The 27,517-nt window shown below is 49.7% G+C and overlaps 1 protein-coding gene across 1 annotated transcript; it reads left to right on the top strand.

The window, feature by feature from the left end:
* The first annotated feature begins 3 nt into the window (after window positions 1-3).
* Kctd5 (potassium channel tetramerization domain containing 5) lies at window positions 4-25,985 on the top strand. The gene is made up of 6 exons (NM_001105768.1): window positions 4-271; window positions 13,264-13,372; window positions 14,596-14,687; window positions 16,182-16,277; window positions 18,031-18,156; window positions 24,204-25,985. Exons 1-6 carry the CDS (start codon window positions 20-22, stop codon window positions 24,231-24,233), a joined length of 705 nt encoding a protein of 234 aa, NP_001099238.1. The 5' UTR covers window positions 4-19; the 3' UTR covers window positions 24,234-25,985.
* Window positions 25,986-27,517: the final 1,532 nt, after the last annotated feature.

Here is a 27,517-nt window from a genome sequence, read left to right as displayed (position 1 = left end):
GGCGGGGCTTGTTAGGATCATGGCGGAGAATCACTGCGAGCTGCTACCGCCGGCTCCGAGCGGCCTCGGGGCGGGGCTGGGGGGCGGCCTGTGCCGCCGCTGCAGCGCTGGGATCGGCGCCCTGGCTCAGCGCCCCAGTGGCGTGTCCAAGTGGGTCCGTCTCAACGTCGGCGGCACCTACTTCCTCACCACCCGGCAGACGCTGTGCCGGGACCCGAAGTCTTTCCTGTACCGCTTGTGCCAGGCGGACCCCGACCTAGATTCGGACAAGGTGAGGGCCTCGCGGGTCAACAGGGGTCTGGCCGCCCTGGTAGCCACTCGCGGCACACACCTCTCTCCACACTGAGGGCGCCCAGCGAAGCGGACATACTCAGCCTAGCGTCCTGGGCCGGGGGAAGGATGGCACTCTTGTACCCACCTGCCTCAGGTTTAACAGTGCTTCTCTTGCTTTTCATGTTCTTCGGTCGAGAAAGACCCAAGCTTTGCTGTGTCCCTACTTTCTTCTCCCTAGATTGTTTTGCCCAGGGTGTGTGACTACCACCGCCCAACTATTTGCTGGCTTTGGAACCTGAGAGCCCTTTGCATTCATCTGGTCTTTTCACATTCCAGACGTTTAAATAAACGTAGGCCATAAGGGTTGCCACAGTGGCTACCCTTTTTCCAGTGACTTGCAGAGTTTGTGCTTCATCCTTCTCATCCATAATAAGAACAGGCATCGCAGCTCTTAGAAGGTACCTCCTGAGTAAAAATGTTCAAGGGTGTCAGTTTACTTCTAATATATGAATTATTTGTATTGAATTCATGTTCGGGGCCAGGTGTAGAAAAACCTTAGGATTGTGAAAGAGAGACCAGGTAGAGAGAATCCTTTTCGATCTGCTTTTCAGACTTTGTTTCCCCACTGCCTTTGAAAAGAGTAGGAATTTCCAGCTTAGTTTGTGGTTTGTTTAGTTTTAATTTAATTAAACGCTAATACTGTTATACCTGTGGTAATAGAAGGTATTTCGATTATTATCATTACAAAAGTTGTGTGATATATTGCATAACTGAGAAATAAGTATTGTGCAGGACCGAAATATAGGGAAAAATCGTTCTCTCCCCTTTCCTCCTAGACAGTTTACTGAGTTTTCTGGTTCAGTTTACGTGATGGCACTTGATTTTGTGCCTTGCCACCTGAAAGTTTCCACTCAGGAGGTTTTCGAGAAAGATTGGAGCCCACTGCACTTTAAACAGCTTGACAGAGCACCTTCACAGTGAGGCCTGGCATTATGATCAGGAAATAAGAATTCTTGAGTTACTGCAAAATAATCACGAAGTTAGGGTTTGAGATATACTGTGGTAGTCCCTCATATCCTTCCTCCCAGCTGTTCCCATTTCTGAGTTGACCAAATCTCTTTACTCGTAGAGAATTGACCTCCTAGAAGATGACAGAAGTCTGAAGGATAGAAATAGGCTTTGGTCATTGGTGTTTTCTTTTTATAGTTGAGGCTGTATGTTTTACTGTTGGTTTTTCAAACAGTGGGCATTTATAATCATTCTTGTCTTTCTACTCAAGCATCTCTGTCTTAAATCAGATTTTAAATTTTAAATCAGCCTTGGCCATTGGCTTCTGGTGTCTTTTGCCTACTTAGCACTGGAACAATGGATCTAGAATTGTTTGACTTCTGCACAGTTCAAGTCAAATATATCTCTTCATTTTACTGTCTTTTAAGATTATTTTATAAGTTATCCTTTATTGTGCTGGTGAGATGGCACAAGCTGCCAATCAAGCCTGACAACTTAAGAGTCTCTAGGATCTACAAGGTGGAAGGAGAAACACTTGACTGAAAAGTTATATTCTGAGCTGAGCAGTGGCCGTGCATACCTTTAATTCAAGCACTTGGGAGGCAGAGGCAGGCAGATATATCAGTTTGAGGCCAGCATGGTCTACAGAGGGAGTTTCAAAACAGCCAGGTTACACAGAGAAACACTGACTCAAAAAACAAAACAAAACAAAATAGCTGGAGAGATGGCTCAGTGGTTGAAAACACCGGCTGTTCTTCCAGAGACCCTGGGTTCTATACTCAGCACCCACATCACAACCGTAACTCCAGTTTCAGGGGATCCGAGACCCATATTGACATATGCAAGCAAAACACTAATGCACATAAAATATGTCATTAAAAATTCATATACAAAAAGCCTGGTGTGGGAGTGCACTGCTTTTAATCCCAGCACTCAGGAGGTAGAGGCAGACGGATTTCTGAGTTCCAGGCCAGCCTGGTATACAGAGTGAGTTCCCAGATAGCTGGGGCTATACAGAGAAACTGTCTCAAAAAAAAAAAAAATTGTACAGTGAATTTTCGTTGCTTGTTATGGTACTTGTGTGCCCACACACATACATAAATAAATGTGTGTGTGTGTCTATGTGGATATGCGTTTTTTCTTTATTGCAATGTAAGATTATCAGAATATATTTTAGTTGCTTTTAAAAGTTTATTATTGGGGTTGGGGATTTAGCTCAGTGGTAGAGCGCTTGCCTAGGAAGCGCAAGGCCCTGGGTTCGGTCCCCAGCTCCGAAAAAAAGAACCCCCCCCCCAAAAAAAAAGTTTATTCTTTAGGAACTAGAGAGTTGGCTCACTGGTTAAGAACACTTGCTCTTACAGAGGACCCAGGTTGGATTCTCAGAACTTCTCATAGTGGCTTTTAACAATCTGTGATTCCAGGTCTGGGGAGTCTGACACTCTCCTTTGACCCCTTTGGCATCAGGCACATACATGTTACACATAACGCATGGGCATTTAAAATACTCATACACATAATGTAAGATAAATTAAATTGTATTTGTCTAAGTAACATTTAATTTCTGAGTTATAAAACTACAGTTCAGAACATAAAAATGTAACAGCCGCAGGGACGAGGCGCAGCACCTGTAATCCCAGCATTTGGGGAGGTAGAGGCAGAAGAATTGGGAGTTTGAGGCTAGCCTAGGCTACATGGACCATGTCTCCAGAAAGATATAATAGATACAGTCTTGGTTTCATGGTCGATAGCGCTTCTTTTAGTCACAGGTTACCTGAAAGATTAGCTCTAATTCATATTAGCTGTGTTAGTAGAATGTTCAAATAGGAAAAAATCTATAAATGTTCTGTGTTTGCAGTGTGCCCATGCCTCCAACCAGGTTCTGATGAAAGAGTGTCCCAAGTGATTCCTCCTTAATAATTAAGTCCTAAGGAGGTTAGAAGGGAAGGGGTGTTAACAGTTGGAGGCCATTAATTACATGATGGAAGATAAACAGGATGTTGATTCACGTGGAAAGCTCTCAAAGCTCTGACCTCATAGTTAAGATCAAGGAAAGGATACCTGGCAAATACTCCTTAGAGTTGAACTTTAACAGGGACCTGCTGGAAGATTCCTACGGCATCTGACTGATGTTTATTAAGTGCCCACCTTTGCAGAATGTGATGCCAAGATGGGACCTGGTGAGCAGATTTAAGGGAAGAAGTTCCCAAAGGAACATTCTGGGTTTCACGATGATGGGAGAGCACCAAAGACAGACCTTTATCTGGGGTGGTAGGCCATAAGTTACTATGGGGAAATAAGTTTCTGGAAGATACTTTCCAAAGATGTTGACAGATTGCTAGGGGATCGAGAAGGGATAGACTACAAACACATTCAGGGCTTCCTTTATATCCAGTCCTCTGGGCTATACCTGTTCCCCATGTCCTCATGGCCCAGCATGGGGACTTAACTATACACACCATGCCTTGTATACCTAGACCTTTGACTTATTATTTCAGGGGCCAACTTTGAGCCCATTGCTCTGTTCTTTTTCTAGACAGAATTCTTACTTCCTCTTGGGACACTCTCCAGCAGGACTATGGCTGTGTTGTGCATTTGAGCATCTGCTGTTGTGTGTCATTTTCTCTCCAGTGTTACCCTTGGGGATAGGCCAGGTGTGACATTTCTAATCTGTTCATGGGAAGTGCTTTGCAAAGGCTTGACATTTGATCCATTTTGGTTATATTTCAGCATCCCATGGTGGGTTGGAAACAGAGTTGCTGTTTGTAGCTCAACTGGCCTGTGATTTAGTGTGACAGTGCTTAAGGGGGAAAAGGACAGCAGCAAATACTGTATGGTTGGAAGCTCTCCTGAACTACACAGAGTTCTGTCTCTGACAGAGGCACATCTAGAGAAAACGCCACCTGCATATAAACTTCTGCCCTTGGAATAGGCCCACTGTCCCGGTTTTGAGCTGGTAGACATAGTTACACCAGGTGGGTCTTTGGGAAGTGTTACTACAGCCAGGTCCCTACAGTCCTTCTCTGTGTCCACTTTGGGTGCAATTGGTACTGGTGAGTTTTAGGGTTAGAAAGATATGAAAGGAATATTACAGACTAAGGATGGAATGTAGGTGGGGAAACTCTCTTTGAATCAGTGGCTTGGCAAGAGAAGTGAGGATTACTTAGAGTATAAATGGCAGATGCTGTTCTATGTAACTAACTCAGAGAAACTAGGCAGCAGAATCCCCACGAGCATCCTGGGCACTGGACAGAGTGGCATTGGCCACAGGCTGTGAGTGGGTGTCTGTGGCCCGCATGTGTTTTACTTCTTTGGTGCAAAAGGATGTGGCTCTGAGTATTCTTGGTCCTGATGGTGCATCCTGGTGGTGTGCCCTCGCCCCCTTTGCAGTTGTTGCCCGTTCTCACTATGTCTGCTCGCCTCTGTCAATGTTCCTCATTCAGAAGCCTCTCAGTCCTGAGCAGGCCTAGAGAACTTGTCATCTCATGAGGAGTTGGATCTGTCTGAGGGTCTCAGGGTATCCTCTGAGGTGACAGGGAGGTGGCTGCCAGGTGCAAATCCCTTGTTCTTCTGTCCACTACTAGTGCAGTGCAATTGTGCTTGGCCAGCACAGCAGTGCCTGCTTTGATTTTGCACAGGGATCAGAAACTCTGGCTACCAGCCAGCTCTGCCACATCAAGTGTCTTAGAGCCTGGAGCTAGTCATTCCCCTACGGGTGGGGTATGGGTGCTTGGCTCTGAAAGTTCAGGATTGAAGAAAACAGTAAGGCCAAGACACTTGCCAGCCAGCCCTTCTCAGAGAGTCTGCTCCTGGTCCCAGGAGCAGAGGCCTAGGGGTGGGAGGGAGGCATCTACTGCTTCCCAGGCATCAGTGCAGGCTTCACGGTGGTTCCTTTTCAGACCTTTCTACAGTTTGCTTTTTCAGTGATTCTCTCCTCTGCATCCCCTGGGCTACTAGCCAGTGGGAGAGTCTGTGTGGCTAAATCCAGCGGGCTGCCCCTATTTAGGTGCGAGCTGACTGGCACCGGGCCTTGCTTGGGGGCAGCCTGTTCTCAGCTTGCTGTGGAAGGAGCAGAGCTGCCCTGTCTAGCACTGTTTTGTTAGAAGATGCTTGATGCCTTTAGGCTTAGGAAATACAGCTATGGAGCCTTGGTGCAGCACTCAGTGCCCACGAAACATTTCAGGGTAGATGTGCCCCAGCTTCCCACTGCCCTTGTTCTGGGGGTTCTCGCTTGGCACTTGACCTTCACACTTTTGGACCTAGTTTTGCAAACGAAGCCTGAGTGGTCAGCTCCTCACTACAGGCTGATGTTGATGATTCAAGCAGATGAGGAAAGGTAAGCCCTACTGGGTGCTGGATAGTCTTTAATGAAGGGAGAGGAGAAACTGGAGGCCTGCTCTTTGAGCCTAGCAAGAAGGTAAGGAAGAGCTCAGGGCCCAGTTTACCATATAGCCATGTGAGGAGAGTAGAAGCCACCTTGAAATGGATGGAGATAGATATCTGAGGGGACTTGACAGGTGAGCTGTGGACCTCTGCTTGGGCTGTCCTGGCCAGGGTGCCCTGGACTGCTGACCTGTTAGCAACAATGAGAGGCCAGTGCTCGGGTTTGAAGACTGTGGAGCCAGGAAAGGCTCCCCTTGGGCACAGCTGGCCTCAATCCTTGTCAGTGTCATCTCCTGTTTCTCTTCTCTGCTGTCTGGCTGATGACAGCAGTATCCTGTTAAGCACACACTCTCACTGGCAGAAAGTGTGTGAGGATTGTGTGTAGTCTTCAGTACCCAGTGTACAAGTGGGGAGACTACCCAAGGAACCTGAAGAGTGGAGAACTGTTCTGTGGCCATGCAGATGTTCAGGGCAGTTATTTACACAGAGGTGGACTCTGGTGCAGCTCTGGGGAAGTCTCTCCCCATGAAGGCTCCTGTCTAGCAAATCCTTAGGACACTGCAACAGACCTCAGCTCACGGAGCTGAATTCCAAGCATTCTGGTTCCACAGAAAGTCTCAGAAGCCTCATTTGTGGAGTCCAGTTTACAAATCTCACATCTTGCAAGCTTTGCCACTGTCCTCAATTCTAGTTCTCAACTAGGGACAGGAGTAATTAATGTGCCATCTGGGGCAGGAATACATTCCCTCAAGTCATGACTCTTGAAATCTGAGAGATCTCCCAGGCCACACTAAGGGTCACAATGAGCTAGAGTCCTAACATAGCCCTTACCCCCAAATCTCACTCAGAGGTCTGCCCTCTGTGTTGTGGTCCCCTCCCTCCCCATTCCAGGGTTGTTTTGGTAGTCAGGTAAACTCAGGGCAGCATGGGTTCCACAAGGAGAGAGAAATGAGAGCTCAGCTCTCCTTATCATAGTGTACTTGGAGGGAAAAGCTGAGAAGAGTGGGGAGGGGCGCTGGTGTGCAGTGGAAACCCAGAAGCAGGAGTCCGCAGTTCCGGCCTCACTCTACAAATCTGAATGTCTCTCCCAAGCTCTGGGTCTCTGGACTTCAGTTTCCTCATTTGCAATTGGTGATGTCTAAGACCTCTTCTGGCTCAAAGATACGACAAATATGTATAAAGCAAACCAAGGTCTGTATGTGGCAATGTCACTGGAAAGGGATAATTTCAGAGTTCGCATTCAAAAGTAGGTTGATTATGCATGTTGGCACATACAAAATTCAATGCCCTTTTGACTTAGTGGGACAGTTGATGGAGTATTCTTCCAGATTGAGTTCACAACACTCCACTCTTTATTTTAATTCTTTTTTAGTGGCTGCGCCTTGTCCCTTCCACTGGGATGGGTGCAGGTGCACCTGAGCCTTGAGAGTGAGTCAAGGAGCTACCACAGACCTTCTGTGACACTCTCCAGCTGCATCTTCAACTTAGAGGCTTGCCTGAGGCATAGTGACTTCAACCTTTGTCTGCACGTTATTCCACAATCTAGAGGCTGTGTTGGGATCATGCCCTAAAGGACTCCAGCTGGGACTGTGTATTGATTAAATGACTAATGGTCATCCTCTCACTAGGTCTTTCCCCACCAGAGATAAGGCTTAAGACAGGTTTGTTTCTGGAGGTTGTCTAATTCCTTTAGAAATTGATTTGTGGAGTTAGGCCTCCTGGGAGCATGTTTGATGAGGGTCTAACCTGGCCTTTGCCCATTTGCTCCTTTGGGGAAGATGCTCACAGGTAGCTACTCTGACACAGCCAGGGGAACCACCTCAGAGGCCTGAAAACTGCCCTTCCTGTCTCAGTGGCCAGTAGCTCAGGCTTAGGGTTCATCCTCCATATTACGCCCACTCAGTGCCAACTTGGGCATCAGCAACCTGCCTTGCATGTGTGGACTGGTGGTGTGTATCTTGCATGTGTGGACTGGTGGTGTGTATCTTGCATGTGTGAACTGGTGGTGTGTATGCGTGGGGGGGGGTTGGCTCTCACGGAATGTTCAGAGCTAAGTCCTTGATCCCTTTTTTATGCCATATTCCAGCCAGTATTGCCATAAGTAGGTCAGACACAGATCCACTGAGAAGTGGGGAGGAGGGGTTGGTAAATGGTTGTGGAGAAAGCAGTCTTAACTCGGTGCTTTTATGGAGAAACAAACCCTTCCCACCATACTAATACAACACAGGCTTCCCTAACTCATGTCAGGACTGAGGAGAAGAAGAGAAAACAAAGACCCCAGTGATATCTCTTGACTGCTTCCTGGCTACTCTGAATCTGCTGAGTTTCAAAACTGGTTTCCTTCCACATCTTTTTTTTTTTTTTTTTTTTTTCGGAGCTGGGGACCGAACCCAGGTCCTTGCGGTTGCTAGGCAAGCGCTCTACCACTGAGCCAAATCCCCAACCCCCCTTCCACATCTTGTATGCTTTTAGCATAGCTGATGATAGGGTCCCTGTCTCATTTGGTCCAAATTACTGTAGTCAACATCTAGCCTTCTTGGGGGCCACATGGAAGGAGCACACTTTTAATTCTAGCACTCAGGAGGCAGAGACAGGTGGATCTCAAGTGAGTTCAAGGTCAGCTAAGGCTATATAATGATTAGATACCGCCTCAAAAATAAGACAGACAGACAGACAGACAGACATCTTACTGATTTTATGTGAGTGAACTGAAGTCTTGTATTTGGACTTGTGTTTCCTGGTTTTCTTTGCTGTGTTAGGCTGGAGGCCCTAAGCTCTATTACCAACACTGGGACTGCAGTGCTGAGGCTCACCAGTCCATCTCCCAGCACAGCCTTGCAAGCATAAATATCGCCCGGAGTGCTCCCACAGTGGACCCTAAGCTGCATTGCCATGTGTATCCTGGTGGGAACTGGGGTATGGGGTTTGGCCTTGGACTCTGGCCTATGGAGTTGAGGTCTCCCACAGACAGATCTTCATATCTGGCAGTCACACCCTCACTAGTTCCGGCTCCGGTGGGCCATGAGAGCTAGCGCTGATTTATCTCAGCAGCTCCATGTTACCCCCATGGGACTCTCTAACCGGGATGGTCCGCGAGCCGTTCCAGCGCAGCACCTTGCCACGCTGCTTTGCTTTCACTCACAGTTCCCTTGGCGGGTTGTTACCACACCAGGCTCACACATCCCAATTTGGTGGTGGACTTGGTGCATCCCGCCACCACACCTTCTCTTGAACTCAATTAAACTCTGATCCAATTGATAAGATATAATTTGCCCATCTAGACAGCACTTTTCCTGTACACACCCATGCCTTAAAAACATTCATAATAACCTGTATCTATGCGCAGGGAAGAATCTTAACAGATGCTGCCATGTTCTCCCAGCTCCGTCTCTCCTGCTTCTCGCTCCTTTTAAAACCTCTATTCCCGCCCCCTTCCTTCTCGTCCAATGTCAGGCCTTGTTTTACTTTGTCTGCCTTCACCTGCATGATGACATCAGCCTACAGCTCCTAAAGAATCGATGAGTGGTGCTCATACTCCACTCCCTCGTCAGCCTCTGGCCTCTGTGCTCTGTGGCTTTTGAACCAGCTAACCCACTCTGACCTGAGTAGCCGCCAGAAGAAACTGGCCCGAGAGCTGTGAGATGAAATGTAGAGGAAATGATCCTCCAATTTCCCTTGATTCCTATGAGTGTCTAAGTGTGAGCCTAGACTTTGGAGTTTTAGAGAGATTATGAATATTTTTAAGAGACAAGACTTTTATGAAAAAATCCAATAAAAATATCCAATAAAAAAAGAGACAAGACTTTTAAAGTTTGAATATTTATAGACTGGAACTTTCAAAGTTTGCATTATGTTTTATATTGTGATTTCGATATTAATGACATCTTGGGGACAACAAGAAAGGAAAGGTTATAGTTTAACAGTGATGCGTTTCTGTGTCAAGTTGACAACTGGTCAATTGTGTTGGTTAATCTTATTTTTTAATTTAATTTTGTTTTTTCAATACATGGTTTCTCTGTGTAGCTCTGACTGTCCCTGGAACTCTGTAGACTAGGCTAGTTTTGAATTCACAGAGATCTGCCTGCCTCTGCCTCTTGAGTACTGGGATTAACAGCATGTGCCACCACTGCCTGGCTAAGTATTTTATTATTTCATGAGCATTTTGTCTGTACTTTGTATATGCCCTGTGTGTATGTTTGGTACCAAAGAGGTCATTAGATCCCCTGAGATTGGAGTTACTTGTGGTTGGTTGTGAACCACTATGTGTGTGTTGGGAACTAAACCTGGGTCCTCTGCAAGAGCAGCAGGTGCTTTTAACCTCTGAGCCTTCTCTCCAACCCTGTTGGTCAATTTTATGTCAGCTTGCAACAACAATCTAGAGTCATTTGGGAAGAGGGAACCTCACTTGAGAAAATTATCCCCATCATATTAGCCTGCGGGCCAGCCTGTGGTCAGATTTTTTGTTTTTGTTTTTGTTTTTCCACCTTAATCAGTGAATGATGTAGGAGTGCCCAGCTCACTGGGCGGTGCCCCCTACCCCCTGGGCTGGAGCTATAAAAGGAGGTGAGCGAGCGATGAGAACGATGAGAACGAGCAGTTGAGCAGCACTCCTCCACGGTCTCTGTAAGCACAAGTAAACCCTGTTCTCCTCGGGTTGCTTTCGATGATGGACATGAACCCCTCTGGACACAGCACCGTGTAGGCCACACTGCCTCACCTGGTACCACTGCTTTACTTTCTAGCCAGTGACAGTTGGTGTTCTGAGACTCTGTGCTTGATACCTCCCTGATTCCATTTCCAATGTGTTTCTGTCCTGCCATCCTTGGCACGTGCTCTTTTCCCTGGGTGACCAGGAGGCCTGGTGCTGGGACCTTCGTAATCACATAGGACTATGGATGTGTTAGGTTCATCCTGCCCTCTAGCCTAGCTCAGCAAACTTTTTGAGTTACTTTTGTCTTGCTTTTCTGGAAGTCTCCACATCTAAAGTGCTTTTTTACTGGATGCAAATGGAGATTCCCCACGAAGTACATGACTGCCCTTCTTTTATGGCTGGGTTTAAGGCAAACAGGACTCTGGGCTCCAAGCACAGGATACTGGCTAGAAAGTCTGAAGCTGTAAGAAGTTTCCTTGGACTGCTGTCCCCATGTCCCTACTTTGCCACTCCTGGAACTTGTAGTTAAGTCTTCAGTTCATGGTGATGACCCCTCAGCTCTAAGACAGAGAGAAGCAGCCCTCGGCTGTGAGACTGTCATACGTGGCCAGGATCTCACTTCAGGTGCTCTGGGACGGTGTCACCCTAACTGATCATTTGCCTGAAAGAGGCCTCTGGTCACGTGTCCTTTTCTAGGCCAGAGGGGCTTTGCGTTAGAGAGCAGATCTTTGAAAGCATTTGTCCAAAGGCTGCCTCCTAGAGGGCATGTTCTGTGAGAGCCAGCCACATGAGCCGGCCAGCTGTGCAAGTGAACATGGCTGGGCTGAGGCTCAGTACCACTTCATGGTTTTCAGGCCAAGAGCCAGAGCCAGCAAATCCAGTGCTGATGGCTCTCCTCTGACCCGTCATAATGGCCCATGGCTCATCCTTTAGGGCTTGGGAGGCCTAGGTCACTTTCATATAGTCTTGTGCCACTTGTTATTCTGGAAGCCTCTAGGAGGCCACTGAGTGAGGGCACTCAATAGGCAGCTTTCTCCTCCCTCTCCCTTTTCTTCCTTTCCCCCCTCACCACCTTCCCCCTTATTATTCAGGAGGACTTAAGGCTTCTTGTTGCCAGGGGAGACTGGACTCTGAAACCATGGCCAGCATGGCAAGAGAGGCCCCAAGAGTATCGGGCCCCAGGATGAGCCCCGCCCCACTGACTTTTTTTTTTTTTTTGACTTACCAGTGGTCTGTCAAGGGGGCACTGTGCTATGAATATTCCTGAGCATAGTGATGTGGAAATGTCACACTACAGGGGACTTCCACATAAACAGAGCAGAGAGCTCTTGTGGTAGGACCATTCTTTTTTCTGTAATGTGGGAATAACTGACGTTGCCCTTTTGAGTGCTGGCCTCCTTCATTTGGCCTGCTCGGATGATGGGTCCACAAGGCACCCCACCCCCGCCCCACCCTATGACTGTAAAAATAAAGGTGGCAGAATGGGGAACCCTGTGGAAGTATGACCTGTTGTCCTTAGATGAGGGGACAAGGATGGCATTGGGAGGGCTAGGGTATAAGGACAATCACATTAGGTAGAACAGGAAGCCAGGAAGAGGAGAGAACTTAGGGCAAGCCACTGGCTTCCACCATCCCTGACTCCCAGGCTTCTCCCTTTGATCTAAGAAAAGTGAGTTTCTATCATTCTGTGTCTGTCAGTGTTGAGAAGAACCCTTGAAAACCCCAGTTTTTATTGCCCCAAATACAGAAATGGATGTCTGTGAAGACAGAGCCCCTGAAGGCTTATTGCTTTGTGGCTGAGACCTCTATGAGCTCTGCTACCCATGAGCAGCTATATCCAAGGGTTTCAGGGAACCCCATACATGTGCCCCATACCCCTCTGTACCTCTGTGCCTAGACTGACTGGCTGCTCCCACAGGCCAGTGAGTATAGCATTTTTCCATGGTTTGAACCTACAGGAGCCCCTGACGGTGTTTTGGTCTGGGAAGCCACTGTGTTGTATAGATTTATGAAGTCAATTTCTGTCCCTGGTACTTGGCATGGCTTTGCTGATGGGAAAATGGGTGATGGCTGTGCCTTAGACATTCACTGGCCCACACCCTGGGGGTGGATGTGTCTTTGTAGCTTCTATGCATCACCTTCTTCGGTAGTCCCCAATGCTACACTTCCTCTGACCCCAGCCAGGTCTGTGACCAGGTCGAGTTAGTGGGCTAGTGCATATATTGTCCCACAAACTGCTGATCACAGAATGTAGTCTCCGTGAAAGCCCGAGGCCTGTGGTTTGGCAAGAAATGAAGGTACCCTGTGTGGTCACTTACACATGCCACCGCCCCAGGCTTCACTTGCTGTAGGAGACTCCTGAGAGTAGGCTTTAGGGCTCAGTATTAGAGGTGCTTTCTCCACTGGACTGCCCTTCGGACTTCCCAGACTCAGATCTCTGCTCCAAGATGCTCTAAAACAAGGAGGGTGGGTCGCCAAGATCCAAGTCTCCAGAGTCTTAGAAGTGGGTATGGAGCGAGGTAAGGTACACACACCTCTAGTCCTAGCACTCAGGAGGCTGAAGCAGGAGGATGGCAAATCCAAAGCCTACCTAGGCTACGTGGCAGTGTCATAAGCCATCCTGGCCTAAACAGCATAGCTGTCTAGTCCTGTGATGGGGACAGGGGAGGGATTGAATTGTGGCTATCAGTCCTGCTTAGCTCTTTCTCAGAGGCTTTTGGAGCTGGAGGAATACCTGGTTGGCTCAGATCAGTAGACGCAGGGAGGTAATCTAGATAACGGTCTGACTTGCTTTAGACCATAGCAGAAGCAGAGTGTTCCAAAGTTCCCTGAGACAGGTACATGTGCAGTTGTGGAATCCTCACAGCTAGCGCTGTTGTGTGGTCTGGCCTTAGTCTGACTGCAGAAGTACTGGCGTCTACACAGGAACTGACAGCATTTGTTCCTTGCAGGATGAAACGGGCGCCTACTTAATCGACAGAGACCCCACCTACTTTGGGCCTGTGCTGAACTACCTGAGACACGGGAAGTTGGTTATTAACAGAGACCTCGCAGAGGAAGGTAAGCTGTCCGTTTTCAACAGGCACAGGAGCTCCACACTGTACCTGGCAGGCGTGCTGGCTGGTTACTTGAAAGTGCCTCCGTCAGGGACTGCATTGCTGAAGGAGCCAAGATGTGCACCAAGTGGCCAAAGGCTGTGGTGTGGACAGTTTCAGGTGTCTTGGTGATGCAGTGTAGGTGGTTCTCCCAGGTCTCATGGCCGCTTTGGTTTCTGAAGTATGTGGCTGTGTCCTGGGAAGTAGAGTATGGAGCCCCTGCCTGCTCTTCTTCCAGATCAACTCAGGGATCCTGTGCGTTTTGCATAGCCTCCTCACTGGCCACCATTCTTTCTTGCTTGGTCACAGAGCACAGGACACACAGCACTAGGCTAGTTTGTCTTGACTCAGAAAGTCTAGGGCCATTTTAAGAAGGCCTTAGGAAGTTCTGGTACCTTTCCTGTATCTGGCAGTCAATCTGTATTGAATTGTGGCCCTTCTTTAGGGTCTCATAGGGTCCCTGATGACCTGGTACTGTGTCGGTTGTCATATGGAGACCTAGCCATGCTTGTTGCCTGGCAGCCTTTCATCTGTCACTCCTCGGCCCTCCCCACCTCTCCCATGTTGCCATGCCATGGGTTACTCTGAGCCGGCCTGGTCTAGTGTGGCTCCCCTTTAGGAGTAGGAGAGCAAGACACAAAGACAGCTGCTCATATCGGCTGTGCACATGAGCAGACCCTGAAGGCTGTGCACACGAGCAGACCCTGAAGCCGGGCTCCTGCAGTTCTGGGACCTTTGAGTCCTACCTGTGAGACATTAGGTAGCAGGATGTGGGGTAGCTCTGGAGCCAGGAGTGACTCTGGGCAGGGAAATGGGGCGTCTGTGGCTGGGACACATGCAGGAGTCCATGACTTCCACATGGTTCTGGCGTCTTCAGGTTCTCAACAGGAAGAGCCAGTAGGACAGACAGACACCTTTCAGGCTGCAGAGAAAAATGGCAGTTGTTTCCCAGTGTCTGGGCTGAGACCAGGGCTCCTGCTGGCATGTGTCACCTGGAGTGACGGTGCCAGGTCTGGTAAACTGACTGGCATTTTCAGTCCTGTGCTGAGCGCTGAAAACGGAAAGGTCTGTGAGGATGCTGGGATAAGCTGTGTGCAAGAGCCTCGGCTTAGGGCGGGGGCGGGGATGAGGTTCTTATCTGCTTTGGTGTGCTCTAGTAGAAATCACATTTTTTTACCTCTATTTCAGGAGTGTTGGAGGAAGCAGAATTTTACAATATCACCTCACTAATAAAACTTGTAAAGGACAAAATTAGAGAACGAGACAGCAAAACATCCCAGGTGAGATGAGTGACTAATCCGCCAGTGGATTCTGGGCTTAGTGTGTAAGCAGGTGTGGCTTCTCTATGTGACCTTGGACCAGAATTGTCCTATCTGCATCCTAGTGCCCCAGGACTTCTTCCTCCTCTGCCATGAAGGGACCATGCCCTTTGCCTGGTCCCTTGCCAGGGAGTCCATGCAGTCAGTGGAGATAGGCAGTTCTGTGGAAGCTGTGTGGTGAGTGCACAGAGGAGAGGGAGGCCTTGTGAGCAGAAGGAAGATTCTGGAGAGCAGAGGCTCTGATGGGAGATCAAGACCTGATCTGCAAGCACAAAGGCCTGTGGCCAGCATGGCAGAGAGGACGGCAGCAGTGAGCTGGAAGGCAGGTGACACAGATGCTGGGCAGACTTGGGCTTCTCAAGGCCTCTGCTGCCCAGCAAGTGTATGTGCTTTGAGTGCCATGTGAGGTAGGCAGTGCCCCATCTCGAGGAAGGTCTCAGCATTGGTCTTATCAGCAAGCTAGCTCTGCACTTGAGAGTGGTTACGCCCTCTTACCCAGCTCACAAAGTGAATGCTGGCAACACCCAGGCTTGGGCCACTGAAAGCCCTCTCATTGTCTCCTGGGCACTTTCCCATTGTACACCTTTAGACCGTGCCTGTCTGGCTCACTGATGGCTGGGAGTGGAACATATGCTCGTCTGACCAAGCCTTCCGTTTATTAGAAGGGAGGAGGCTCCTCATCATCAGGGCCTTAGAAAGGTCCTAAGATTCCCCATAACCCCCCAGCTTCCCCCAAGTTTGCCTCTTCTTTCCCCTTTTTCCCAGTCCCACTCAGGACTATGTGATCTGACTACTTCAGTCTCTTTCTACATTGTGGAGGTAAAAGATCCTCACAGAAAGGTGACAGCCATTGTCACTCGATGCACTTGGGTGACAGCAAAGCCAGTGTTTGCTGATACCCATTTGCCACTAGCATGAAGTGAGTAACAGCAGCCCGGGACCCTTACTTGTGCTCTATGTGCTGGGGGAAGAGCAGACTTGTCTCTTGGCTGTCTGCCACCCCACATCCAAGACCAAAGTCTGCCTGGAACTGCCCAGGAGAATCCCTGTTGGGCAGGGAAGATTAAGCAAGAGATTGTGTAGCCCTGCATGAGGGTACAAAGGTTTTCTGTGTGTTCATATCTAGCCACAGGTGCTCCGAGAAGTTGAGGAACGTAAGTCATTTTGTTTTGGAAGTTAGGAGTAGAAATGTCTGACGGGGGGTTGGGGATTTAGCTCAGTGGTAGAGCGCTTGCCTAGGAAGCGCAAGGCCCTGGGTTCGGTCCCCAGCTCTGAAAAAAAAAAAAAAAAAAATGTCTGACGGGAACAGGAAAGCTGCAGGAGCAGCTGCCGAGGCTGTTGGTTGGCTGTGTGGATGTGTTCAAGGTTGCTTTGAACGCTGGCCTGTGATGGTATAAGGCTAGGGTTGCTTGGGGCATGATGGAGCCTGACCTCATGGGGCATTTGTCCTTACAGATGCCAGTGAAGCACGTGTACCGTGTGCTGCAGTGCCAGGAGGAGGAGCTCACACAGATGGTGTCCACCATGTCAGACGGCTGGAAGTTTGAGCAGGTGAGGAGTGGGGGCTCATGGGAACCTTCAGGTCCCAGGGACCATTACCTAGTCCCTGTCCTCTCCGACTCTGGTGGTTTCCTAATGCCAGCTCTTCCGCTGAGGAATCTGTGTGCCATGTCCAGCACTTACTCTGTGTGTGGAGCTGAATTAAGTGCTTCCTGCCTGGTCTCTGTCCTCCTGGGGGCCTGGCAAGTCTTATGGGCTGAGTATGCATGTGTCTTGTGCCCAGACCCTATCAGAATCACGTCAGAAACCTACCCATCATGTTCCTGGCATGTGGCCCAAGAAAGGCTGTGCTCTGGAAGGCAGCTGTCACCCTTTCTAGATCTGTGAACTGGGTCGCCTCATTTGCAGCCAAGTGCTATTTGCTCTGAAGTCTTGTGACTTCTGGCTGCAAGAGAGTCTCCTCCCATAACCAACCTCAAGACTTTGTCTTTAGCTGTCCTGGAAGATCCTAGACCCAAAGCACAGGCAGTCCTCTCTCCCCTCGATTCTGACCTTTGTGCAGTCTCCCTGGTTGGACCTCTGTGCTATCAGTTCTTTCTGGTGAAACCCAGAGAGCCTGAGTCATGCTGGCTTGTAAACTACACTCTGCTTCCTCAAGTGTGACTAGCACTGAAGTGACAAGCTTTCAGAGAACCAGGATGAAACCCAGTCCCTTTGAGTGGCCAGTCCAGTCTAGGAACACCCAGGGGCAGTGCTAGGTCAAAACAGAACTGCCTGGTGAGGATACAGAATCTCTGGGGGACAGGAGTTTATGCTTTCCCTCAGTGGGACCTCTCACAGCTACCTGATCTAGACCAGCACCACTGCAGTCAGTCTCACCTGGTGGGGTCCACCCCTTCCAACCACTTGGTCTCCCATTGCTGAGGGACTGGTATGGTAGCTTACACATGTGGTAGATTCTCTCTTGTCCTCTGTTTCTGATGTATAGACAAATGAGCAGAGACCACAGTGGCCTTTGAGCCACTCCTGCTTCCTCAGTGTGACATTGGCATTCTTGCTATGGCCTCGGTTTATCTTGAGCTATTTTGTGTTTAAAGGAACAGATGTGCTTGATGTCTATCTTGAGCTTTGTCTCAGACTCATGGCTGGAGTAATGGACGTAGTCCTGGCCCTAGTAGCACACTTGGTGACCTGGAGGCTTAGGAGGCAGGCGTGTGAGAACATACGAGGGTATAGGGAAGTGCAAGATACCACCATCAATGTTTGTCAGGGTCAGGCTCACTCAGTGCTCCAGGCTTTTAGTGCTGTTGCCTCTTCCTAGCCCAGCCCTGGGATTCTCTGCCTCAGGTGGACACTAGACTTCACCTGCAGAGGTCCTGCTTACCCAGGAAGGTTGCTGGCTGCCGTCAGATACAAGAACAACCAGCAATAGGTCCTCAAGTGGTGTTTGTCCATGAACTCCAGCGTCAGCTCTCACCTACCTACCTTAACCTGTGTACTACTCCCCCTCCCCCACCCAGGGTAGCCTGTCATCATCCCCTAAGGCCCAGCCAGGAGCATCAAGAGAAGCTCAGTATCTGCAGAGAGAGCCTGTCCTAGCATGTTGTGTAATTATGTGGGGGTGCAGGTGTGGGCTCCTACAGTGCACTGGGGGTTTGCTTCCCGTTAGGTCTATGGAAAAACCTTCTGGCTACAGCTAGCGCTCATTTCCCTGAGCTTCCACAATTTGTGCCATGTTCTTCCTCCTGAGGGCCAGGTACACCTGAGCCACTGCACATTGTCACAGGCTGTATCTCCTTTCTAGCTGGTCAGCATTGGCTCCTCTTACAACTATGGAAATGAAGATCAGGCTGAGTTCCTCTGCGTGGTTTCCAAGGAGCTGCACAACACCCCGTATGGCACAACCAGTGAACCAAGTGAGAAAGCCAAGGTGAGTGCCGTAGGACAGTCCTTGTCCTTGGGGCAGGCACTGGGGGTTGCTTCTCGCTTCTTCTTCCTCACTGACTTTAGTTGTTTCCTGTAAACTCTTAGTTGTGAGGTCTTTCGGTGGCTAAAGCTCTTCCCATGAAGCCACCTGTTGTGCTAGAACCCAGGTGTCTTTCTAGCACGCATTTCCACAACCACAGGACGGAGTCACCCCTACCAGTGTCTAAGCCTCATGTCCAATTGGTTGGCCTCCACAGTAGGACTCACTGTGGCTGCTTTCTCTGGAAGCAGCCTCGGGTGTCAGGGGAGGTCTCGGGACATAAGTTGAGGGCAGCTCCTCAGAGCACAGCAGCTGCCTCGGCTGCACCATTGGTCTTTCACATTTGCTTTAGTGTGTAAAGGAGATTGTCCTTCAGTCCTGTCCTCCAGGCCGCTGGGCTCTTCTGTCTTCTGTAGAGAGCAGTATTAGCCAAGGGTGAGAGGGCAACCTGCCTCGTCTACTTGTAGATTATTCTCAAGTGACCACTCTCCGTGACCTTTCCTCTGAAGGCCTTCAGGCCGACAGATGCACCTGTTCCCACAGTGTACATTGTTGGTCTGGACTGGATGGTTCCTGAGCATTGGGGTCATTTCGTAGTGGCTTTGTAGAGCCTTGCAGTCCGCTCAGTGGGAGCTTGGAGTCTAAGAGCCTTGCTTAGGCTGGAATCTAAGGTCATGGTGACCATGGTAAGGCCCAGGGTGTTGCTGGGGGCTTTATGAGTTTGGAAGAGAATAGGCTGAACATGGTGAGCTTTACTCAGAGACATGATGGCAACTTGACCCTTAGTTAGTAGCATCTATCTCCCTAGGGCTTTCCATTTAGCCTTTCCTGGTCTTTAGGGTGAAGACTTAAGAAATGGGGGTGAGGGCGGAGTTCTCCAGGGATCTCCAGGAAACTAGTTCTCAGCAGTGTTCCCACATTACCCCACATTGTGATGTGACAGGTGTCTTTGCCATTGCCTGGTACAGTACACCCTCAGAACATCCTGAGATCCTGTCCTTAGCCTCTGTGTGATCATGAGAGGTAAAGAAGGTTGGAGAGGGGACAGCCCCTCTGCCACTGCTGCCCCAGCAGAGGATGGCTTGAGTTGTGTTTAAGAGTTCAGGCTCAGCAGCAGGTTGGGGAGGCCAGAGTCCCAGCACCCGGCTTGGGGCAAACCTCCCCTTGTGTCTTAGGTCAAGCGGGCATCCCTACCTTCTAGAGTCTCTGAACTAACCGTAGACGGGCATTCCTGTCTATGAGCATTGCCAGGACTCTTTCATACATTTATTTTTTTAAAGCTTTTTTCCTCCCTAAATTTACGGCTTTAATAATGAAACTCAACACAGCCCATCTTTCTCTATCAAAGCTCATCTTCCTCATGGCTTTACAGCTGCCAAGAGGATTTACTCTGGACTATGAGGAGGCTTCGGGCATGGCCCCAAGTCGTCTCATTGTCCCTATTTCTCACTTCAAAAATATGTAGCTCTGAATAGAGCAATAGCACCGTTTCTGAGTGTGTTTGACAGCAGTAGGTTCCAGGGCCCCAAAGCTGTGGGGAACCCTGAGAGCCAGATCTAGGGGAGAGGAGCTTGGGAGCGTGTGCACACTGAGACATCCTTCTGCGATGTGTGTCCTCTATGGTCAGCAGCTACCATGTTCACACTGATCCCTGTCTACAGATGTCCCCTGAGCATGTGACCACCTGGTACTGCCACAGTGTTTTCCTGTTTCAAATGGGATTGGTAGGAGGAAGGGCTGTTGGGGCCAAACTTCTGTGAGGAGTCAGGCTGATTGTGAGTGTGAGGGAAGCCCCAAGTGAGTGAGGACCTTGCCTCTAGTACCAGCTGCAGTGAGAGCCCTTAGGCTCAGGGCCTCCTTTTGTCTCAGAGAATTAATAGCCTCAGCTATTAGAGGAGATTTCTGGGGCCAAGATCTTGCAAGGGAGCTTTCTGTGTAATCAGGTATAGTCTTTCCCCTGTGTGACACAGAGTACCTCACCTATGAGGGAACCTCTCTGGGCCCAATGTGAATCTGGAACCCCCTTCTACAAGCATGATATACTGATGGGCTGTTTAACATCTGCCCAGTGGTTGTTCCAGGTCGGCCCCTTTGACCAAGGTCCCACCTCTATCGTGCAGTAAGTAGGCTTTTGATAGAGCCAGGTCCACTAAGTCATTTCCCAGGAGCCAGGGCTACAATAAAGGCCCCCTTAGGGCACAGCTCCTTGGCCTGCCTGGGAGCTGTAAGGGCAAGTGCCTGCTGCAGGTGAAGGACTACACAGTTCAGCCAAACCTAGAATCCCCCAAGGTTTTCCCCTAGATGATATACTGGTTAGCCCTCCTGCAGGCCTGCACTGCTCGGCCTGGGCTGACAGCTGTCTTCTTCCTTACTTCCTGCCGTTCACACCAGAGTGACAGAGAGGACACGGAGACGAGGCACCAAGGCAGTGACTCAGATTAAACGTAAATGTCACGGTGAGCTCTGCAGCCCTTTAAGTAGACCCAGCACTATAGTCTCCTTCCCCGTAACCCTTGGTGACTTTCGCCTCCACCTCTCCTCTGTGCTTCTGTATGTCCTGTAGTTGACAGAAACATTGATAGTTAGTTGTACCTATGTATCTGCAATAGAGCTCCCTGTAGGAGGGACAAGGGTAGAGGTGTTGCTGAAATGCTGGTGCTGCTGGGTACTGCTCTGTCATAGTGTCTCTCCCTGGATACCATGGACAGGATGGGGGCTTTGGGTCGTGTGAGGCAGGGGGAATGAACACAGGTATGTCCTGGGGCTGAGGGTGTGAACACAGGCATTTCCTGGGGCTGAGAAATGAGTACTCACTCAGTTCCACCTGCAGCGTGTGGGTGGCCATCTTGTCAGTCATAAGATCATAGCCTCACATAACTTACTGAGCCTTGGTATAACAATGTCAAAACGCATGGGGTTTTGTTCTCATCTCAGGGACTCAGGTCCATCTCCACTAGGATTAAACAGGCCCTCAGCCCCACATTCTCCTCCACCCAGTCCTCTCATCCTGTTGTTACAGTCTACATCTTGAAGGCCAGATCTATGCTAGAACCCGAGTGACCTATTACCTCAGTAGGGCCTACCTGTTGGTTCCTGTGCAGGGACCATTGCCTTTGCGTAGGTGGGAGCGAGACCAGTCTTAGCAACATAAGCATTGCCTAAGAGGAGCATTGCGGTGCAACTGCAGGCTGGGAGCACTCACTATTGCCCTGAGCTGCTCAGTGCATAGGGAGTATGGGGAGACACCTGGCCATCCAGGCATCTGGGCTGGCATCTTAAAAGCAAGGAGTATCTAGGGAGGAGTGGTCTTAGATCCCAGCCCTGGAACTAATTATGTCTTTTTCCATTTGGAGTTGTACCTTTTTTTTTTTTTTTTTTTTTTTGAGACATTGTTTCACTATGTGTAGCTCGGGGCTGGCCTGGAACTTGCTATGGAGACAAGGCTGGTCTTGACCTCACAGAGAACTGCCTGCTTCTGCCTCTGCCTCCTGAGGCATGGGCCATCACACCTGCCTTCTGGAGTTCTACTTTTAAGTCATTGTGTAAGTGTATATATAGCAGCTGTATATTTGTCTCTTTACACTCAACATATTTACAATCTAGCCCTTTAAGAGAGTTCACCACGGTTGGATACACAGGGATGGATACACACCTGTAATCCCAACACTTAGGAGGCTAAGGCAAGAGGATTCTGAGTACAAGACCAGCCTAAGCTACGTAGTGAAACTCTTTCTCAAAACAAAACAAAACAAAACAGGACCAGTGGAATGTCTCAGTGGGTAGTCACTTGCCTTGCAGGCCTGGTGACCCAACTGTGACTTCCCAGAACCCATGTAAGGGTGGAACCAATTCTTGAAGGTTGTTATCTGACCTCCACACACTGTGACATGTGTACATAGATTACAATGATGGTGGTGGTGATGATGATGATGATAAAGTTAAGAGGACAAGGTATGAGACACACTTAATCCTAGTACTTGGAGGCAGAGGCAGTAGGTCTATGTAAGTTCCAGGCTAGCCAGGGCTACACAGTGAGACCCTGTCTAAAAGTAAATATATTTAAAAGGTGAAAGGAAATATGAAATTTAAGAGATACAGTCTGGCTTTGTTGCCTAGACTGGTTGTTCAAATCCCTAAGGCCAATGACGTTCCTGTGTTAGTCTCCTCAGTAGCTGGCTCTAGGTATGTCTCACTGTACTGACTGAAAGGATAATAATTTAATATAAGCCATAGTGCGGTACATTTCCTGTCCCCTTTCACTTTCCAGTGTCTGCAGTTAGGGCTATGGCTTATGTTTCAGCACCTCAGTTCTGACATTCCTTTGGAGGGGTTCTGCAGCCACCTGGGTAGGAGACTCAACTGTGACCTGCCTTGGGTGTGAGCTATGGCAGGTGCTCAACCTAAAGCATGGTGGGACTGACAGACGCTCAAGGGAGCCATACCTACCATCAGGCTGGTTGGAGAAGAAGGTCACCAGGAGGTGCCCAGGCTTTGGAGAGAGTCTTTCTGAGCCCTAGACTTCCTGAGAGTCTTTATAGAACGTGCTTTGGTCATTCTAGCTCTGAGGTTCTGGGCTTGTGGGAAGGAAATAGTGGTGCCCACAAGGCAGACCTGGAGCAGGCCCCAGCTCCCAGAGATCATGGATGAAACTGCCTCTCTGTGGAGACCGAAAGGCAGGAGCATACAGGAGGTAGACTTGCGCTATCCAGGGCAGATAGTGCTGCACAGCCCCAGCATGTGGGTCGGTGGTCTTGCTGTCAGAGACCCATTGCCACTTCTGCCAGCATATGCCCTCACCCATGCTTGCTCTCCTCTGCTCAGGGTTGATGGTAGCTGAGACCTTGGCTGATCAGTAAGAGGGTGGCACCTAGAGTCACCTTCATATGTCCTAGAGAATTCAGAAATTACCCATCTGTGGAGCTTGCCATTGTCAGACTAGATGACAACACTGTCTCATAGACCTGTGATGTTCCCTGCAGTGCTAGAGTGGCAATGTTTGCCCCCCACAGCTCTTATTGGTTCTTTCCTAGGGGCATACATGGTTTTTAGGGTGCTGGTAGGTGGGTATGCAGGACCAGTTTGAGAGAACATGGTCTTCTCTTGAGCCCTTAAAGCGAATAGCCTCCCAGAGCCAGATCCCCTACTGCCACAGAAAAGGAAGATTGCTCACAGTTCTGACAGCTGCTACCAAGTGGCTACCTGTGGGGTTTTCTCAGCTCTGAGGCTTTCTGCCTGGGGTCATATCCTATCCCATCCCTAGAGGCTACTAGAGGCTCATTTTATAGGTTTTGGCTTAGTAGCATATCAGCCACAGCCCAGCCACAGCCACAGCCCAGCCCCAGCCATAGCCCCAGCCATAGCCACAGCCACAGCCACAGCCACAGCCATAGCCACAGCCACAGCCTCAGCCACAGCCACAGCCACAGCCTCAGCCACAGCCACAGCCACAGCCACAGCCTCAGCCACAGCCACAGCCACAGCCTCAGCCACAGCCACAGCCACAGCCCCAGCCCCAGCCCCAGCCCCAGCCCCAGCCCCAGCCATAGCCATAGCCACAGCCACAGCCACAGCCACAGCTCCAACCTGTTTTTAAAAGGCCTCCAAGAACTTCATCCAACTGGGTAACACAGCTGACTGCAGTATAATAGTTAAGGAGGCCAGGACTTCCAGCCAGAGTGGGAGCCGAGAGTGAGGAGACAGCAGGTGCCACAGGTTAGCAGACTGAATTATAGAGGGCATCCACAGCGTGACCTTGCTGGGAAGGTTTTCTGAGGTGAGCAGAGGGCTAGGACCAATGGAATGGGGCATACCTACTTCTCATTAATGGATGGGATGCTGGCGTTGATCTGGTAGATATGAGGGGACCTGGAGGCTTATGTCAGCTAGCAGAGGTCCTGGCCTACAGTTGAGGGTTCCCTCTGAACTCTGAGCCAAGCAAGTCCAGGCTCTGCTTTCAGAGCAGGGTACTTGGTCAAAGCCTACATGCTCACTCTACATTTGATATTTTTCAGATTTTGCAAGAACGGGGCTCAAGGATGTGAGGAATGCTGACAGCTGAAGAAATGATTTTCTTTTCCCCAAGATAAAGTGAGCCGCCATGTGCAGAAAGCATGGCTGTGAGAAGAAACCTGCTTTTGATCATTTCTCTAGAGATCTGGGTGTGGATCCTTTTTTGCCTCAGATGTGGGTGGCGAGAGACAGCCCAGCTGTCAAGCCAGTCGTCCCCACCGGGAGGGAGGCAGCTAGGGCTGGGTCGGCAGTCTCTCTGGTCTCACTGTTCTTTCTGAGTGCTACGTGGGACTGAGGCAGGATGCTGCTGACCAGCCCGTGCATTCCTGAAGATGATTTGAAGGACAGGGTCCTTGGTGCTACACACAGTCTGCAACAAGCAGCCTGGGCCTTGCCAGGAGGGAGGAGCAGTAGCCGCAACTCCTGTCCAGTGCACTGTGGCTTGGGGGGTGGGTGCCGCTCACCACTATTGAGCAAGAGGCCCACATCCTTGAGTCAGGGAGGCTGCTCTGCCTCCACGCATGATTGGTTGATTTCTCTCGACCTCGGCTGAGGCTCCTGACAAAGGCAGTCTCCACGTTATCACTACTTCTGGGCACCTCCCTGGACTGGACTTCTTCAGAGCCAGGCTCTTGTTCTGGCCTGTCAGCTTGGCCCGGGGTCATCAAGGCTTCTTAATTTGTATTTTCCAGGCAAGAGGACTTTGTATCCCTTTTTTAAAGTGTGGATAGACCACCCGGTGTTTATACTCTTTAGAAATGCCTAAAAAGTGTTGCTACGTTTTGGATTGATCTGTTAAATCCTTTATGGGAGGGAGATAGAGGTTTTGCCTCAGATGTCTCACCTGCGGGCTCATGGGGGAGCTGGCGCCTACCAGTGCCTTTGTTGTGCCTGGGATGGAGGCTGGGGCGGGAGGCCTGTCCACCTGGCTTCTGGAGCTGACACTCCAGGTCACGTGGACACTCCAGGATGTTTACAGTGCAAACATGTCTCCTTCTCACTGGCTCTCACTTCCTCGTATAACTATGCAGTTCTTCTCTCGTATTTCTGGAGTGTTTGGGACTTTGCACAACCTGCATGGGCTCTGTTTATCTGATACGACATTGGAGCTGCTAAGGTTCCTGCAGAGGCTGCGCCTGCTGGCTTGAAACAGACCTTTCTCAACTGGTTAGGGGATTGTAGCAGGCCACACACTTGGCCCAAGCAAGCAAGCTCTGTGCTTCTTGACCCCTGGCTTCCCAAGGGAGCTGTGCAAACTGACCGCCATGGCTGCCCATGTGCACGCCAGGGCCTCTAACACTGCTTGTTTCAAATGCTTCCGGAAATTTCTTGCCTAGACCCTCTTCCTTCTCTTCCGCCAGTAACTGATTAATCAAGTTCTCCAGCGTCTAGGACTGACCTCTTCCTTTCCTAAGATCTGTTGTCTGTTGTTAAATGTTTGGCTTAATGATTCATAAAAACTTGTCTCTGGGGTTGGTTGAGCCTTGGCAGCCCTGTCCTCCCCAGCATACTCTGGGGCAGTAGCTCTGTTGTTGGCCGTGGGAAATATTCTGGGGAGTCGCTGGACACTTAGCATTGTTTGGTTTATGATTCTGACAATAGATAGGCTTGTGGGATTTTTGTTTCTGTTTTTTTTTTTAATTTAATGATATTAAAACTTAATTCACTAAAATTCTAAGGGGATATTTATACTTTTATACTTTTTTAGGTATCCGTATTTTATCAGCTTACTGTTTAATGCCTAAGTTTCCCCTGGAAAGAGTAAATAAAATTGTGTATTTATGAATGTGTTCAGCAGCTGTTAATGTTGTGAAGTGTGGGGAAGGAGTGCTGTCGATCCAGAAGATTGGGGGACAGTATGGTGTGCTCCTGCTTCTAGAGCAAAATCTCTTCCAGGTTCCCTGAGACTTGCTCCCTACTTCTGCTGTGCAGCCCCTGAGCCTTGTATATCCTGTGTCCTGTTGTGCAGTCAACCCAGCCGGGTTGGTGACTCGCTGGCCCAAGGGTACCAACAAGGGCTGTCCTGTTGCCCAAGCTGAGATATGGGGTGAGGCTGCTATACAGTGCTCAGTTATCTGAGCCATGAGGTATCCTGTGAATGCCTGGGATTGAGTAGGGTAAGGGTCTAGATTCTGCTCTGAGAGGTCTCCTAATGCCAACCTGCCTCCCAGCACAGAACATGGCATGTCTGAGCAGAAGGCTAGCCCAGAACATGGCATGGCTGAGAAGAAGGCTAGCACAGAGGCAGGCAATCTGTTGTCACCCTCAGAGAGCCTTCCAGCCTTACGGCTATCTGGACGGGGACTAAGGGTACGGCTTGGGCAGTTCTGCTGATTCTGGGAAGCTAGCAGTCTGGGCAGGAGAGGCAGTGTGTGCAGCATCCCCAGGTAGGTCCACAGCTACCGGACTCTGTGCAGAGCCCATGCCTGGGCTTCCTGTGGACAGGACCACGCCTCTGGTTGGACGGTACCCATGGGCCCAAAGGAACAGTGAGCCTAGGCCCACATGCAGCTGTCTGAATCCATGTGGAAAGGCATCACCCACCACCTTTGGACAGAGCCATTCTTCCTAGGGCAAACCCACAATTGATGCCTGTGTCCCTCATACTTACTCATACTTACTCATGCCTACTGAGTGTGATGGACCAGAGCTTACATTCCTACAACCTGCCCCGAACCCTCATCTGGGCTCCAGTGCACCAGCTTTCCTCTGCAGAGTGGAAGAGTAGGCGACTCTTAGGCCAGACACTCAATTTGCTCTAGAGAAGGCTCTCAACAGCCCATCCTCAGACCACGGAGCAGACAGTGGGAAGAGGAACTAGGGGTTCCTCATGCATGTCTGGTATATTGTAAGGGCTAAATGATCCATTCTGGGGTTTTGTTTTTTGTTTTTTTTCTCCTGAGACAGGGTCTCACTCTAGCCTGCAACAGACTGGCCTGGAACTCCTGATATTAATTAGGCTGGCCTCGAGCTCATAGAGATCTTCCTGCCTCTGCTTCCTGGATGCTGGGACTAAAGGTGATACGCCACCACACCTGACAGCCATTTGGTAATTAGCAGTGCCTGTGGCAAGTCAGGCTTGCCCGTGAGCGCATAGGTGAACGCATGTGAATGTGCACGGTGAGAGGGTGGGGTTTGTGAGTGTCTGGTCCTTTCCACCCCACTACTGTGTTACTAGAAAGTGAGGAGTTTGAGGTTCAGGAATGGACCAGTAGAAAAGGAGCCTCAGCGTTCGTTCGAGGGAAGAACATAAAGTCTGTGTTGCCCCTGGAGGGGACTCCTGAAGTGTAAGAATGGATGGGTCCTCTGTGTGATG

Source organism: Rattus norvegicus, chromosome 10, assembly GCF_036323735.1.
Source record: "Rattus norvegicus strain BN/NHsdMcwi chromosome 10, GRCr8, whole genome shotgun sequence".
Taxonomy (NCBI): Eukaryota; Metazoa; Chordata; class Mammalia; order Rodentia; family Muridae; genus Rattus; species Rattus norvegicus.
This window is presented reverse-complemented; position numbering and strand designations above follow the sequence as displayed.

Coding starts and splice junctions, on each gene's coding strand:
- Kctd5 (NM_001105768.1), top strand. CDS start 20: ATGGCGGAGAATCACTGCGAGCTGCTACCGCCGGCTCCGAGCGGCCTC. Junction 272..13,263: donor CCGACCTAGATTCGGACAAG/GTGAGGGCCTCG, acceptor TGTTCCTTGCAG/GATGAAACGGGCGCCTACTT. Junction 18,157..24,203: donor AACCAAGTGAGAAAGCCAAG/GTGAGTGCCGTA, acceptor GATATTTTTCAG/ATTTTGCAAGAACGGGGCTC.